The sequence below is a fragment of the Eleutherodactylus coqui genome, chromosome 5 (genome assembly GCF_035609145.1).
Source record: "Eleutherodactylus coqui strain aEleCoq1 chromosome 5, aEleCoq1.hap1, whole genome shotgun sequence".
In the NCBI taxonomy this organism is placed as follows: Eukaryota; Metazoa; Chordata; class Amphibia; order Anura; family Eleutherodactylidae; genus Eleutherodactylus; species Eleutherodactylus coqui.
This window is the reverse complement of record NC_089841.1, coordinates 253,328,773-253,345,569: the sequence shown is the minus strand read 5'-3', so window position 1 is coordinate 253,345,569 and position 16,797 is coordinate 253,328,773. Positions and strand designations below refer to the sequence as shown.

The window sequence follows — 16,797 nt, the reverse complement described above, 5'->3', positions numbered from 1 at the left end:
GTTGTTAAGGAGTGAAAATTTCTGTCTTTTTTTCCGTTTAGTTTAGTATGATGTGAGAGGTATCACAGATGTTATTTATGGCAGGTATCTAATAGCAAAATCAGCAGTTTAATGCGACTTTGTGGGGTTTAGATGTAATTAGCTATTCAGTCCTTGTAGTCATGCAATTACAATATTTGTTAGAGGGCGAAGGTCCCGCGATCCGGGTCGCAATTACATAGAATTTGACAGAGTTTGTGACTGGTTATAGTAGAAGGGTAGAAGATGGCGCCGGTTCCTTGACACGATCTTGTTCGCCGCGGGTAGAGGGTCGGATGGATGATGTTATGGGCTTAGGCAGTCCGCACCTCGTGTATTTCCCCGGGTGTTATTATAGTCGAATAGGTAGCTAAGGATGTTTTCCAGGGGAGTAATAGGAGCCTATTGTTGTAGGCTATTTGCCCGGTGTATGGTCCCAGAGGGGTCAGTGTCTCTTGGTGGGTGTATTGTCCCTCCGCTGGTTACTTACGATTTTGTTGCCGGCTCCTCTGGGCCGGGTCCGAGAAGGAGGATATTGCTGCACTGGGTCCCCGGCGCCGCCTGGTGTCGCGGAATGGGCCGCGGATGGTTGACCGGTGGTATGGTCGGGCCGACCGCGGCTCCGGTTAGGTCCATGACTATCTGTCCGGTGGGTATGTCGGTCAAGGAGGCTCTCAGACCACCGGCTCGTAGATGAGGCGGTCCTCAGGGCTGAAATCGGGGCTCTGCATAGATCTATATCTAGTATTTCGTTGCCGGCTCCGCAGGGCCGGGTCCAGGAAGAAGAATCCCGCAGCACGGAGTCTCGGGGGTCGCCGGTTGTCAGGGAGCGGGCCGCAGGTAAATGTCCGGTGGGGCGGTCGGGCCGTCCAGCAGCTGTAACGGGCGAGGAGGCTCCCGGTCCGCCGGTCCGCAGGCAAGACGGGGCTCCGCGAGGCGCCCGGCACCACTAGCAGGCAGCGGTGGAGCGCTGCAGAGTGGCCGGCCGGTCAGGTGAGCCGCTGTGTCTCCGCAGCTCCCGCAGCAAAGGAAGGAGTTTGGAAGCTGTCAGCCGAGCAGCCCCTCCCGTCCAGGGAGGGCCAGTCTCCCGGCGTTGCAAAGAATCTCCGGGGGCACGGGGACGGACAACAGAGCGAGCGGCGGTCCCAGCCGAGGGCTACAGAGCGGGCTCTCCAGCCCGGGAAGGTAGGTTTCGTGCGGGTCGTGCTGGTGCAGGCAGGCGGAGGCAGGGGTCCCGGGCAGCGGGGCGGCTGGAGCGATCTGCGAGCCGCGGTCCGTCCCCTGGACCCAGCGCAGCGGCCCCTCTCCCAGGGGTAAATCACTCCGTCCCGCGGGTCGGGGTCCGGCCCAGGCAGCGAGGAGGCAGCGAGGAGGGGAGGGTCGGCCCAGGTGGGGCAACCGGGTCCTGGAAGGGGGATCCGCCGTGCAGACTGAGCGCAGGCAGGCAAAAGCAAGGCCACGGGTCCTGGTCCGGCTCGCAGGTAGGAGGTTGGGGAGGTCGGCTTCAGGCTAGGCGCGGGAAACCAGCAGGGCGTTGGCGTCGCTCCTCTTCCTCCTTGGCCCCAAGCCCCGCTGTAAGTGTTAGGAGGTTTTAGTTGCTTTCGGTCCCGGTCCAATCGCCCCCTCAGGGTCTAAAGGTCCTTAGGCAGTGTTTTGGATCTCAGGATTTGGGTATGGCCAGGATTTTTTCAGGATTTTAGAATTTCCCCTGGGGAGCTCTCCTCACATGCGACTGTTCATGTCGGTCGCTGGCCACGCCCCCACATTGTCTGATTTTTAACTAATTTATTTGCAAATTATGGTGGAAAATAAGTATTTGGTCACCTACAAACAAGCAAGATTTCTGGGTCTCACAGACCTGTAACTTCTTCTTTAAGAGGCTCCTCTGTCCTTCACTCATTACCTGCAGTAATGCCACCTGTTTGAACTTGTTATCAGTATAAAAGACACCTGTCCACAACCTCAAGCAGTCACACTCCAAACTCCACTATGGTGAAGACCAAAGAGCTGTCAAAGGGCACCAGAAACACAATTGTAGCCCTGCACCAGACTGGGAAGACTATATCTGCAATAGGCAAGCAGCTTGGTGTGAAGAAATCAACTATGGGAGCAATAATTAGAGAATGGAAGAGATACAAGACCACTGATGATCTGCCTCGATCTGGGGCTCCACGCAAGATCTCATCCCGTGGGGTCAAAATGATCACAAGAACGGTGAGCAAAAATCCCAGAACCACACTAGTGAATGACCAGCAGAGAGCTGGGACCAACGTAACAAAGGCTACCATCAGTAACACACTACGCCGCCAGGGATTCAGATCCTGCAGTGTCAGACATGTCCCCCTGCTTAAGCCAGTACATGTCCGGAGCCGACTGAAGTTTGGATGATCCAGAGGAGTATTGTGAGAATGTCATATGGTCAGATGAAACCGAAGTAGAACTGTTTGGCAGAAACACAACTCGTCGTGTTTGGAAGAGAAAGAATGCTGAGTTGCATCCAAAGTACACCATACCTACTGTGAAGCATGGGGGTGGCAACATCATGCTTTGGGGCTGTTTCTCTGCAAAGGGACCAGGACGACTGATCCGTATACATGAAAGAATGGGGCTATGTATCGTGAAATTTTGAGTGCAAACCTCCTTCCATTAGCAAGGGCGCTGAAGATGAAATGTGGCTGGGTCTTTCAGCATGACAATGATCCCAAGCACACCGCCAGGGCAACGAAGGAGTGGCTTCGTAAGAAGCATTTCAAGGTCCTGGAGTGGCCTACCCAGTCTCTAGATCTCAACCCTATAGAAAACCTTTGGAGGGAGTTGAACGTCCGTGTTGCCCAGCGACAGCCCCAAAACATCACTACTCTTGAGGAGATCTGCATTGAGGAATGGGCCAACATACCAGCAACAGTGTGTGCCAACCTTGTGAGGACATACAGAAAACGTTTGACCTCTGTCATTGCCAATAAAGGATATATAACAAAGTATTGAGATGAACTCTTGTTATTGACCAAATACTTATTTTCCACCATAATTTGCAAATAGATTCGTTAAAAATCAGACAATGTGACTTTCTGGATGTGATTTCTCATGTTGTCTCTCGTAGTTGAGGTCTACCTATGATGTCAATTACAGGCGCCTCTCATCTTTTTAAGTGGGAGAACTTGTACAATTGGTATCTGACTAAATACTTTTTTTCCCCACAGTATGCCTGCATAAAATGAATGACGAAAGAAAAGCGAACAATTCTCATTCGTCGTCCGGTTGTTGGCTCACGTTTAGACTGAACAATTATTCACTTTCGCTCGTTTGAAAATGAAAGCCTTTTGTCCAAGACTGATTTTGGTCATTCTCGAGAGTAAGCTCCGTGACTTTCTCTTGCAGAATGTGATGGAGGCCATGGGTGTCATTGCCATTATCGTCAACTGTTACCTGATTGGACAGTGTGGGCAGCTTCAGAGATTAATACCGTGGCTGGGTCCTGAATCGGCCATCATATTTATCGTTGTCCTAGAGGTATGTAACCATGTCTGATGTACAGAATTGGAATATGGAAGGTGGATTTCTTGTGGTTATGAAGTGCAGGAAGAATTGCCAGCACAAACTCCATGCAGGCGTTTAGATTTGAACCCAACATGCTTATCTTCTAAGACGTGTGCCACCTCAGGTTTATATCGGATACTGCAAGTTCCTGCCGCGCACTACACTGGGACTAATGAACAGGTCAATGAAGCAGTAGTGCTGCTGTCTTTCTTCTCCTCCATGTTGCTGCACATTATTCCTGCACCTCAGTAATGTTCGCATGTTCCACTAATGAGAGCACTGGGGAAATGGAACTATGGGACTTTTACATGAAACGACCTATTGGGTGCAGATGCCCGGCAGGTCGTCCCAACAATGGTCGTTCTTATGCTTTAACCCAGGAACGATCATCACTAATGAATGGAGGTGTAGCAGCTGGGGATCGTTCCATCCCACCAGCCTCCATCCACAGTAAGCAGGCAGTCGTTCGTAAGTGATAACTGCCTGTTTACAAGGGCCGATCCGTCGTTCAGTTGGTTGTGCATTTACAGTGAACGAAAAGCAGGATCGCGGGAATCTGAATGATTTATCGGCCCGTCTTAAAGACCCAAAGGTTTGCTAATTATTGTATCAACCATACATTTAGTATTCGCAGCACATATGTGGCATCATTATGTTACTAAAAGGCTGAAGTTTACCTTTAAGATGTGCCAAAATCTTATGTATCCTTTAAGTTGTGGAAAGATTTGGAAAGTGCAAATTAAACAGAAAAAATACCCAGAAAAGGCATCCAAAATGTTAAAGCACATCAGACTACGCTGTCATGTTTACGGACAGCCTAATATGTGTCCGGTCTGCTGAACCTTTAGCCAGAATTGACACTGAAAAAAGATATTGTGCCGGATTGGCTAATATGTATCAAAAAATACACGAGACACGTAGTGAAGAGTCTGGTGTATTCATGAGGAGAGCGCTTTCTTCATCTCCTCCAACCCTTTACAGCAGTGTTTCACAGACTGTCTTTATATATGCAGATTACGTTTTGTTCTGTTTGGGTGAACAGGAGAACGAACCTGCCCTCCCCGCACCTGCCTTCCCCCGCACCTACCTTCCCCGCAGGTGCTATGTTTTTACTGTACTTATTGAAACACTGCCATATTGTTTTCCTTTTGCAGCATTTTGCACTGCTTCTGAAGTACATTATACACGTAGTGATTCCGGACATCCCTGGGTGGGTGGCTGAAGAGATGGCAAAGTTGGAATATCAAAGACGAGAAGCATTTAAGGTACAAGATCGAGCTATAAAATCTATTGTTGTTTTACCCGTATATTGCCTGGCAATCATTGTGATCCTTAATGGTCCCTACAGTTTGGAACAAACTCTGTTCATTCTGCAGGAAAAGGACATTACTGTGTTGGATGAATGGAACTCGTTCAACTTCAAATGGCTGCAGCTATGATTCTACCAACGTGTTTTTGGTGTAATTTTAAAGCCAAGATTCTTGTCCATAGCAGGGATAGAACCGGAGCTACAGCTGTGTGAAGTAGGATCGGAAACACTGCATTTACAGCTGTTGCTTTTCAGTGTGTCTGCAGAGGAGTGAGAGAGGGGAAGAGGAGACCAGCAGTAGCAGAGAAGATCTGTGATTCTCCTGTATATCTCCCTGTCACAGGGGAGGGGTGACATGGATGATATAAACCCCAATCAATCAGAGAGTATATTTGCTCTCTCACTGCTCTCTCTCTCTAGCAAAGCCAGACTCCTACTGTACACTGATGAAGGGCAACCCTGAAACAGCTCTATGTACATGGAGTCTGGCTTTGCTTTTACTTCTCGGTCATTGTAAAAAGTCTGACTTTGGCTTGAAGGAATGCTGCCTTTCAATAGGTGGCACTGTGGAGGATTTATTCCATCTCCCTTATTTGCATATTACCCAGAGGAGCGTGCATGGCCAGGTGCGTCTCCTTACTCAGTTTGTAGTTGCTCTCCCTAAGGAGAATTCATGCCAGCTCCCTCATTTGCATATTACCCAGAGGAGCGTGCATGGCCAGGTGCGTCTACTTACTCAGTTTGTAGTTGCTCTCCCTAAGGAGGATTTATGCCAGCTCCCTTATTTGCATATTACCCAGAGGAGCGTGCATGGCCATGTAAGTCTCCTTACTTCGTTTGCAGTTGCTCTCCGTAAGGAGGATTTATGCCAGCTCCCTTATTTGCATATTACCCAGAGGAGCGTGCATGGCCATGTGAGTCTCCTTACTTCGTTTGCAGTTGCTCTCCCTAAGGAGGATTTATGCCAGCTCCCTTATTTGCATATTACCCAGAGGAGCGTGCATGGCCAGGTGCGTCTACTTACTCAGTTTGTAGTTGCTCTCCCTAAGGAGGATTTATGCCAGCTCCCTTATTTGCATATTACCCAGAGGAGCGTGCATGGCCATGTGCGTCTCCTTTCTTAGTTTGTAGTTGCTCTCCCTAAGGAGGATTTATGCCAGCTCCCTTATTTGCATATTACCCAGAGAAGCGTGCATGGCCATGTGAGTCTCCTTACTTCGTTTGCAGTTACTCTCCCTAAGGAGGATTTATGCCAGCTCCCTTATTTGCATATTACCCAGAGGAGCGTGCGTGGCCATTCGAGTCTCCTCACTTAGTTTATTGTTGCTCTCCCTAAGGAGAAAAGATAGCATTTCTGCTCTCTCATTGTCACATATCGGTCCTTTTTCCCAGAAAAGGAGGATGAGGAATTGCTCACTTAATCACTCCTCTTGACCATTCAACCCTGCAAATGCTGCAGTCATTGCTGACCATGGCATCTAAATGTTTTTACAGAAAATGTTAAAAGTTTTTTTCCCTTACTTACAAAAGGATTTTAATAGTGGTGAAAAAAATTAAACGGACAAAAAAAAACCTAGATAATCCGTATCACCACTTCCATAACAGCCCGTACTATAAAATCCCGCATTGTTTATCCAGCACATTTTAATTCCATTAAAAAAAAAAACCAAAACGGACGTTTTCTGGTCATCCCGCTTCTCCCAAAATAGGAATAAAGATCAACAAAAAGTCATATTTACCTCAAAATTATGCCAATATAAAGAACAAGGCGTCCCACAAAAAACAAGCCGCGTTACGGCTCTGTGGACAGAAAAATTAAAAGGTCAAGGAATTAGTAAAAAATATACAAATTTTATTAACATCAAATACAAAATCATAAACCACCATAGAAAAACATAAGAACGAGATGGTGAGGAGCAAAACTGACTACAGCAGACCAGAGACCACAGAGTATTACATTGGCCAATCACAATACTGACTAAGGCTGGGTTCACATGGGGTGGATTTGCCGCGGAAATTCCGTCCGGAATTTCGCCGCGGCAAATCCGCCTGCAACCGCTAATCCCGGGATTAGCCAGCCATGTGGATGAGATTTCTCAGAAATCTCGTCCACACAGGACGGCAAATCCATGGCGGCAAACCCGGCACTGCGGCGCGGATTAGCCGGCCGCAGCATGCTGATTCTTTTTCTTCCTCCGCTGCGGCCGCGCTCTCCTCTATGGGAGCGCCGGCCGCAGTGGAAGAGCGAGCGGCCAGCCGCTTCAAAACCCGCGGGTTTTAAAGTAGCGATTCTCCCGGCGTAAAAACTTGCGGTTTTTCGCTGCAGCCAGAGAACCAAGGCTAATAGTACAAATATAAACTATGCCCAAAGTTAATAATACCCATATAGATCTAAAATCATACAGGACCATACATGAAGTCCTGGGAACCGAGGCCAATCAGAAAATCCTAAGTAGGCTATACTGGCCCTGTTTCATGAACACGTACAACGTGGCTCCTATTGGGGTCCCAGGTCCAGAAATGCCAGTTGGTAAAGGGCGCTCACCCGATGCGCATTTCACTGTGCATCAGTGACATCATTTGCTGGTTCACTCGGGCGAAAGATTATTGCTACGTGTAAAAGTACACTTCTCATTGTCACACTTTAGAAAGTCAACAAGTTGGGTGGAAAGCTACTTGGAATGCCCATGGATGGACTATCGCTGCCGAAATCGCGGTCAGACACCTGCCGTGATTTCCGCAGCAATGCCCATCCACAGACATGCTGTGTAAAACGATTCTCCCCTCCCACAAGCGAAAATCAGCTACAGTTTTCTGCTCGCGGGGGAGAATCGCACCATGTTCTAATTTGGAGGGAAAATGCATGAACGGCTTCCGTTTCAGTCAATGGAAGCCGTCTATCCCACAATACTCCGTGCTGTGGGAATCTGCATCATACCCCAGTGCCGGCACGTCATGTGCGCCAGCCGACACTCTCGCGGCGGATCCGAACAGGTGAGTACAGGGTGTCAGGGGGACGCTGGGTCTGATTCCGCTGTGAGATTTTGCCGGCGGAATCCGACCCAACCGTGGGCATGAGGCCTAAATCCCCTGACAATATTCTATGAGTAAACAGACAAACAATGTATCACTGTTTGTTACAGAAACACGAGCGTCAGGCCCAGCACCGGTATCAGCAGCAACAGCGGAGGAAGCGCGAGGAAGAGGAGAGACAGCGGCATGCTGATTACCATGCAAGAAAAGAGCGAGAGAGGGGAGGAGAGGAAGGAAGATCTGGTCAGGACTCTCAAACACATGAGAAGAACTCAAGTAAAACTAAGCCATGCGGTTCCCAAGGTGGGAGCACTCATGACAAACCCAAGAGGCCCAGCTCCCTGCTGGCCAGCAATAATGTGCTCAAACTCAAGCAAATTATACCCCTGCAAAGCAAGTTCTTGTCAGGGACCAATGCCAAATCCCCACAGTCTCCTCCAGGGGGAGATACCAAAATACCTAGCTTCCTGAGCTTCAAGTTCTTGAAATCTCCTGAAACACGTAGAGAGGCCGCACCGGAAAGATCCCATTCGCCAACCAAGCCTTTCCATCCTGGGAAGCTATTTAACTTTGGCAAAGGTGAAGGGCAAATGGGTGGCAACGGTTTGGGTGCACCTATTTCTGTGCAGCCTCGTGGGGCAACCGCTGTATTGGCCTCAACGGAAGGGACAGTTCCTGGAAAGTCTCAGCTAAATGGCGTTTCAGAAGAAATACCAGTGGATGATGCAGAGGACCAGGGAAGGGCACATAAACAGTGAGCCCCTTTGACCTTATAACTGCCTCCATCCCTATAACAATATAAGGGCATAGAAGCGCTGCAAGAGGTGAAGGTGGGTTACTGCTAGGGGGGAAATGATGTCCCTTCTGAGAATGTCTTGAGTGCATATCAGAGAGGATTTGGATGGTCTGGAGATGCCATCTCCATTGGTGCAATATGCTATATACACATAACCACCTTGTGATTGGAAGGTGCTGCGTTGTATAATGATGCTGAGTATCTCTACACACTTCCAGCCTTACTGGATAATGAACTCTCTGTACCGTGTTATGATGCTGAGTATCCATATACATCTCCAAGATCTTAAATGAGCGGATTTCATCATGCAGACATACTGCGCTGTACCATGATGATGATGATGATGATGAGTATCATACACACACTGAGTCTTCTCATCATAATGATGTCATGGTGAACACAGTAACGTAATATATCCAATACATATCTGAGCCCATGATAAGTGAAACTCTTGAGGTGTAGAATGATGCAGAGTACAACCTTGTCTATTACCTGATTGGATACAGATGGCGGACTGAAGTAAGCTCTTGCTGCATGGCAATTGTTAAGGCAAGGAGTAGGGCAACAGAGATATTCTAGCTGGTGACCTCTCCTGCAGTGCCTTATTGCAGGCCAATCTGGCTGTGGAGAGGATTAACCTTGTCTCTACAACAGTTTATTATTGACCAGCTCCTCTCCACATCTCTATGTAATAACTCTGCTGCCGCCTTCCGTCCTGTAACTCGTTTGCTGATCTAGAGGCCATATATATATCTCAGTAGGAACCGCCAACGAGAAAGCAGGAATGCTTTTTTTGTGTTCAGTTAAAGGGGATTTGCAGGGAGTGGACGCCGGATACATCAGGGTTAGAGTGAAAGCCATTGCTTCAAGCCCTGTGTAGTAGCCGGTGCTCATAATTGCAGGCTGGGATCCCATTAATCTCAATGAGAGCTGCGCCTGCAATTACGATCGTTGGCCACCACACAGGGGTCGGAGCAGTGCTTCCACTCTGACCCCGGTGTATCCTGGTGGACACTGCCTGGAAAACCCCTTTAAGGGCAAGTGTGTAAAGTGTATATGTAAAGGTTTTATCATGTCACCATATGACAGTCATAGGATGGGTGTATGCAAAGATCTGTACAGTGAATGAAGGCGTCCGCAGTTCAGCACATATTTCCTCTGATATGTGATGGCTTCAGTCATTCAAATCTTGGGTAACTCATCTGGAGACCTCTACAAAACGGGAAGAAATTTGACTTTTCATATCTGACTTCCTGTTCTGTACTAAAACTATACACTGGATCTTGGTCTTTGCTCATGGCCGCGTCCCGGTCGTTGCTCATGGCCACGTCCCGGTCGTTGCTCATGGCCGCGTCCCGGTCGTTGCTCATGGCCGCGTCTCGGTCGTTGCTCATGGCCGCGTCCCGGTCGTTGCTCATGGCCGCGTCCCGGTCGTTGCTCATGGCCGCGTCCCGGTCGTTGCTCATGGCCGCGTCCCGGTCGTTGCTCATGGCCGCGTCCCGGTCGTTGCTCATGGCCGCGTCCCGGTCGTTGCTCATGGCCGCGCCCCGGTCGTTGCTCATGGCCGCGCCCCGGTCGTTGCTCATGGCCGCGCCCCGGTCGTTGCTCATGGCCGCGCCCCGGTCGTTGCTCATGGCCGCGCCCCGGTCGTTGCTCATGGCCGCGCCCCGGTCGTTGCTCATGGCCGCGCCCCGGTCGTTGCTCATGGCCGCGCCCCGGTCGTTGCTCATGGCCGCGCCCCGGTCGTTGCTCATGGCCGCGCCCCGGTCGTTGCTCATGGCCGCGCCCCGGTCGTTGCTCATGGCCGCGCCCCGGTCGTTGCTCATGGCCGCGCCCCGGTCGTTGCTCATGGCCGCGCCCCGGTCGTTGCTCATGGCCGCGTCCCGGGCTTTGCTCATGGCCGCGTCCCGGGCTTTGCTCATGGCCGCGTCCCGGGCTTTGCTCATGGCCGCGTCCCGGGCTTTGCTCATGGCCGCGTCCCGGGCTTTGCTCATGGCCGCGTCTCCTACTGTGCATTAAATGGCGAGACACTTTGTTGTATCTATCTTCCAAGGGCAGGATGTTCTTTCTAGGTTCTATAAAACGGATCTGTAAGAATCTGTAATGTGGATATAGAGACAAGATATTGTTACTATTGTCTGGCTCCCACATTGATGTGGTATAAAGCTCCATACCGGTACCTGACACATTGTCTTAGAGCGCACCATAGATCAACATTTTGGTCCTGTTAGTTTGCCTGTCCAATGAAATATTCAATCATCCTGTAGGAGGCGCCAAGTACATGAATATCAGATCGTTATTACTTGTATGGAGCATTCGGTAAGTTAAAGCTGAAACTACTTGCTTGTTTTTATAACAATTTGATATGAGACCTTATCCGACTTTTTTCTTTTACTTTATAGCACCGTGTGCAAAATGGAACCCCGCTCCCCCAGGAAGCATGTCAGCTAGTACACGGCACTCTTCCAAACAGGCTTTGTATGGTCATTAAAGCAATAGGATGTGAGTGTTGCTCCTGCTGGCATAGACATTGTACGCATGCTGCATTCTTAAGGGCCTTTTACATGGGCCGAATTGTTCGGATTTCCGCGATCCGGTCAGAATCTGAGCAATTATCATTTAGTGTAAATGCTGCACGACTGAAAGACGAATGAGAATTTGTTCACTTCTTGTTCGTTGTTCAGTTTCTGCATGCCGAAAAGTGAACGACGGTCGGCTGGTGTGAACAGGCAGTATCACCTATGAACGACTGCCTGTTGACTGTGAATGGAGGCGGGCAGGTCGGGACGATCCCCGGCGCTCCGGCCCCGTCACTAGTGATGATCACTCCTGTGTAAAAAAACAGGAACGATTATCGCTGGGACGACTGTTTAGCATCTGCGCCCGACAGCTCGTCCCCTGTAGAAGCACCCTTAGGCAATGTGGAATGAGTAGGCAACTGGAAAGATCACTGAATACTCTTCTTATTTGCCTTAATCCTTTTGCTGTTGTGTTGTATATCGGCAGAGGGTTGGATTGCTTCTTAACCCTGCAATACTACACCTTCCTGGACACATGCATGTGATGTTGTGCTGCACTGTAGTTGGAATCGGCCGCTGGAGATAAGCGGTTTTTAGAGGTGACCAGCAATGGCTAATACTGCCCTCTGAGTGTGCTAGATGTGAACGCAGCCTAAAAGAACGCTGAATAAGACCCTGAAGTTGTATAAGACTGGGCTGACGCACTGCGGAACCCTGCGAGGATCCCTGGGAAATCAGTCACAACTGAGCTGTAAAATCAATGGCAAATAAGGGGCGAAGCTGTGGAAGAAGAGTTCGCTGCTGATTGTAAAAACAGTGGCGCGCTCTCAACGCTTGTGGATGTTTTTCAGCAGCACTTGAATAGGCCCATTAACATCCATTACACTGTAGTTTGCTGGATATTTAAGGGGTTATTCTGTTTCTAAAGAAGAAAAAACTAAAAATGTCAATAAATGTTACAAAGTAAAAACAAAACGCGACTCCCTTTTTCAGACCCCTTCAGATCCTGAGCAGATGGTCAGCAGTACCCATGGTCTTTAGCTGTCCACTTCTAAACAATCGGTGGTCACGTTCCGGCATTATGGCTCCCATCGCTATCTGGAGATGCGAATAATGCAACATGTGACCTTCGAGGCCACTCATTGTGTACAAACAGCCAAAGACCAGGTGGGCCATTGGAGCATCTGTGCTGGATCGCTGGGAGATTGAAAAGGTGAGCAGTCTTGTACTTTTGCTTTTTTCAGACTGTTCTTTGGACCATTTTCTGCTGTTTTGTAAGTCTGCACCAAATTGGATACAAGCAGTAATAGGTCACTATAGAAAGAAATAACAAGGATATAGCGGTCCCCGAAGGATGTGATTGGCCTGACAGAATCTGAGATGATAATGGGTGGGCTTGGGAGGCATTGCAGTTTTCATGGGGGTGGGGGTGGCCAAGTTTAATCTTCCTTACTCCTAAACGCATCGTGTATTTGAGATGAATATATATGAGGGCTTATTCACACGGGCGAAGCACATTTACACGTGCGCTGCGCTTACGCGCTTGCCTGTGTTTTTTACTTTTTTTAGTGTGCGTGTTTGCGCATGAAAAACAAAGCGCATGCACGCTCCCATTGACTTCAATGGGCAAATAAAAATGATTTTAATTACTTTTTCATGCTATAAACTAGCGCTGGACCTTCATGGCTTTAGTAACACTGGTTTTATTTGCCGCCGTATTGAGAAATCGGTATCGCAGTCCCCAGAACCTATTTTGCTCTAAATTTACATAACAAATATTGTGCAAGTTACAGGAAAATCTTTTGATCTGGAAAAATACAATTATTTAGTATGATTATTGTCCAATCCGACTAGAAATTGCTGTGTGACCCTCCTAGTCCTTAAGACCCCCTTCACACGGGCAGATTTTCACATACAGAATCTGCCTGTGCAATACGCAGGGAATAGAACCCACTGATTTTCAATGGGGTGAGCAAATGCGTGAACCACTACGTAAGGCCGGGCGCACTCAATCACACAGGGTTTTCCGCTGTGGAGCCGGGCTGTCGATGCACATGGCAGCAATATCGTACTGCGCATGACAGCGTTTATCACACATGCTGTCATGCGCACTCTTCCTGTTTATTTCTTTCAATTTTTCGTGCTGTCACTTCGCAATGACGCGTGTATACACCGCCCATAATTACATTACGTATGGGCGGCGTTCATTACGCGCCCATAGAGACCAATGGGCTCTCTTGGCTGAACAATAGAACATGCTGCATTCTTTTTTGGCGCTCGTGTATTAAGCAATTTAAATGTGAGTGAGATCGCATAAGGCAATGTGTTTGATCGCCTGCGAATTACCGCGTAATCACAGGGTAAACTTAAGCTTATGTGAGCCCAGCCTAATTGCGCTGGAAAAATACAGATCTGGAACCAATTAGCCATTTCAATTGGTGCGTTTGTTTTCCGCACGCAAATGAACATGACCTGCAGGCAGAAAAAGTACAGTGAAAAAAAAAATTGCGCTAAAGCTCATGTGAAGCTGCTCTTAAGGTACCCCTACACATTAGTCTAAAGTTGATCAAACGGACAATTTCAAAGTGATCGCTCTTTGGGTAACTTTTTACAACTTTTTGGTGCAGATTAGCTTTAGCTCACTTGTAATATTTAATGTTTTCTTGGCCATTTTTTGGATAAAACAGACCAACGTTGATAAGCAGAAATGGGGGATTCCGTCGTCTTATAGGTCATGTGACAAGAAGCGGAGTCCTTGGCAATGAGCAAACAGTCTTAGAATAGAACTTGAGTCTTGAGGAGAGCCCTGATTAACCTCACGTGTTAAGTTGCTTTGGCTGGTGAATCCCTGCTTAAGTCGGGATGTTCAGAGTTGGCCCACATTTGACCCGGCGGTTGGCAGCTACGTGGCGCTGTTGTCGTTTTTCATGAATGAAACGTGCTTCTCATCAGGGCACTTGAAACTGGTGCTATATGTGTTATGTTGCCTTCCATCACCACCACTTGCCTTTATGACTACCACATGGCCTGTTTGGATGTTCGTACACATTGGCTGGCTGTCTTCTATTGGTCCATCAGTCTCTATAGGCAGGCATGTGTTATCGATAAGGCAGCCCTTTCCTCCTGGATGCAAGATGAAATGTAGATATCTGACAACTCGGCGGTCTATAAACCCCACTAGGAGCCCCTCTATTATAACGAACTGAACGTCCCACACATTAGGCCTCCGACAACGTTCTGGAAGGTTTCTATGTGTTTAGGATTACAATATAATCTCAGAGCTAAACTAATATCACAGAATCTATGCAAGGAGAACTAAAGTCGTGTTACACTAGTGCTGAAAACATGTGAAACTCTCTATAACGGTTTGTTAAATCTTGGACGCACTTTTGGGGAACTTCTACCATCTACTGTACAGCTTCTAGAACACTTACAAATGTACTTGCAACTCCTGTATCCAACAAGTAGACCCCCGAGACGATGCTCACAATGTGCTGGTTTATGCATTTTCTTTCTATTATACTATTCTTTTCTCATAAAAATGCCAAATCTGCATAGTTTGAAGAAGGCCTATAGTGTTTGTTGGTCACTCCAAAGTCTTACCACACTTTGCCATAATTTACTTGACCAAAATGTACTAAGTGACCTTGTGTACTAATAACCTGGGTGACGTTTCCTGAGAAACATTGGATCCCATGTATAAAAACTAGAGCAGACTAAGCCACCCTGCTGTTTGGGGGCAGAATTCTATCCCAGCGGAAGGGTGTAGACTACCAGCAGTTATTCTTGTCTACCAACCATGCAGTTCCAGGGCTCCGTTTTCATCCATCCAAGATGGCCATAGCAATTTTTTAACTACTTATCGCACACTATATGCTGCTCTCCGATAGGTGAGCAGCTCTGGCCAATCAGAGAGCAGGAATACCGCATTAGTAGTCAAAACTATACCAATGCACTGTGGGAATTAAGTCATCTGAAGACTGCATCAGCCATCTTGGATGGCCAAAACCGGGACCTAGAACCATCAGATTGGAGGGAGAGCAGAGAACAAAAACTGCAGGAAATATTCCACCCCCTTTGGTTCCGAGTGGAATTTTGTCACTCTAACCAGTTAAAGGCTTAATTGTATTTCTAGAATTATTGTTGACTAATAATATATATTCAGAGACCACCGCCCACCCCCACAACCCCCAAGGACTTCACTCACAATTGTATCTTCAGTACTAAAAATATTTGCTCCCCATAGGAAAAACTGTCCCAGGTGTCGCCTATATCCACTCCCACCTCGACACTGGTGAGAAAAGCTTCGCTGTCAAAAGGTGTCATAGATGGAGATTTCTTTAGCAAGAGTACCAGCAAGGAGGTGCTGTGTCGTTAACCCCTCCCCCACCCCATACATAGGATGCTTCATTTGTCAAATAAAAAGTTAGTGACCCTCTTGTCCTGGAAAAACCAAGATGACCGCACCATTTCTCTGTCTACTTGATGAACACTGTACATGGGTAGTTTAAGACAACACATGCTGCTGTGATTGGCCAGCGATGATCACGTTGCCAGTACTGGCCAATCAGAGCAGTGTGTATTGTTTTGGACTACCATTGTACAGTGTGGTAGTCAGAGACACAGTGCGGCCATCTTGGTTTGTCCGGGATTGGAGGGTTGCTTTAATACGCACTATATGAAATAGCCTTCCCTGATTGTGATATAATGTAATAAGCCATACTCTATACAGTCTGCAGACTAGCCCAAAACTCATGATAAATGTCCTTGTCATTAGTACACACTGGTCCTAGGAATATTAATGAATTAATGCAACGTTGCTGCAGTGTATTATGAATGCAAGCTCATGAGAACTGCGACACTCAAAAAAAAAATCAAGAGTCCAGAAAAGCTGTGGACAGCCTGAATGTGGATACTGTGTACTGTATGTCTCTTGTAATGGTGCAGTAGCAGCTACCTGACACAAGGTGGCGTTGCATTTAGGATGGTAAATATCTGCAAAGATTATTTAGAACTTTAATGAAAAGACGTCACAGATTAGTTGCAAATCCTTCATGAATATTGTTTGCTGCAGCAGCGCATTTAACCTCTTCATTGGTCTTAATCGTTAAGCACTAGAACCAGCTGATCAGATAACAAGCCTTGTCTCTACTATAGGCCTGCAGAGCTTCGCGTGATATTCTTTATACACCTCCCAACAGTGGAGACCCTGAACACATACTCAGCTTACTTTCTTTTAAAGAAACAGCCTGGGAGAGGGGATATTTATTTCTTTAATTTATTTTCTCATATTTTTGTAAAATCAGCAGAAATGCAATAAAATTATATTTCAACAAACTTCCATGTCCAATGGTTTTATTTCTGGCGTTTGTTAGATCTACAGCAGGTCAAGACTAGAGATGAGCGAATATACTCGTTTCGAGTAATTACTCAATGGAGCACCGCGATTTTCGAGTACTTCCGTACTCTGGTGAAAAGATGCGGGGGGAGGCGTGGCAGAGCCGGGGGTAAGAGGGGGGAGCCCTCTCCCCCCCCCCCCCCCCCACTCCCCGCTGCAACCCCCCACTCACCCACGGCGCCCCCCC

General features: G+C 47.8%; 1 protein-coding gene across 2 annotated transcripts in view; it reads left to right on the top strand.

The window, feature by feature from the left end:
- ANO8 (anoctamin 8) overlaps positions 1–16,549 on the top strand; it is a 139,748-nt gene extending 123,199 nt beyond the window's left edge. The window contains exons 15-18 of one of the 2 annotated variants that reach the window (XR_010792884.1): positions 3,397–3,528; positions 4,710–4,820; positions 8,008–8,727; positions 11,096–16,549. Coding sequence is in view for 1 of the 2 variants with exons in the window: in XM_066604504.1 (XP_066460601.1) it covers positions 3,397–3,528; positions 4,710–4,820; positions 8,008–8,655 (891 nt within the window). In the remaining variant the exon portion in view is untranslated. Of the gene's footprint in view, positions 1–3,396; positions 3,529–4,709; positions 4,821–8,007; positions 10,273–11,095 lie in introns of those variants that run through there. The other variant, XM_066604504.1, reaches the window with a different exon arrangement.
- Positions 16,550–16,797: the final 248 nt, after the last annotated feature.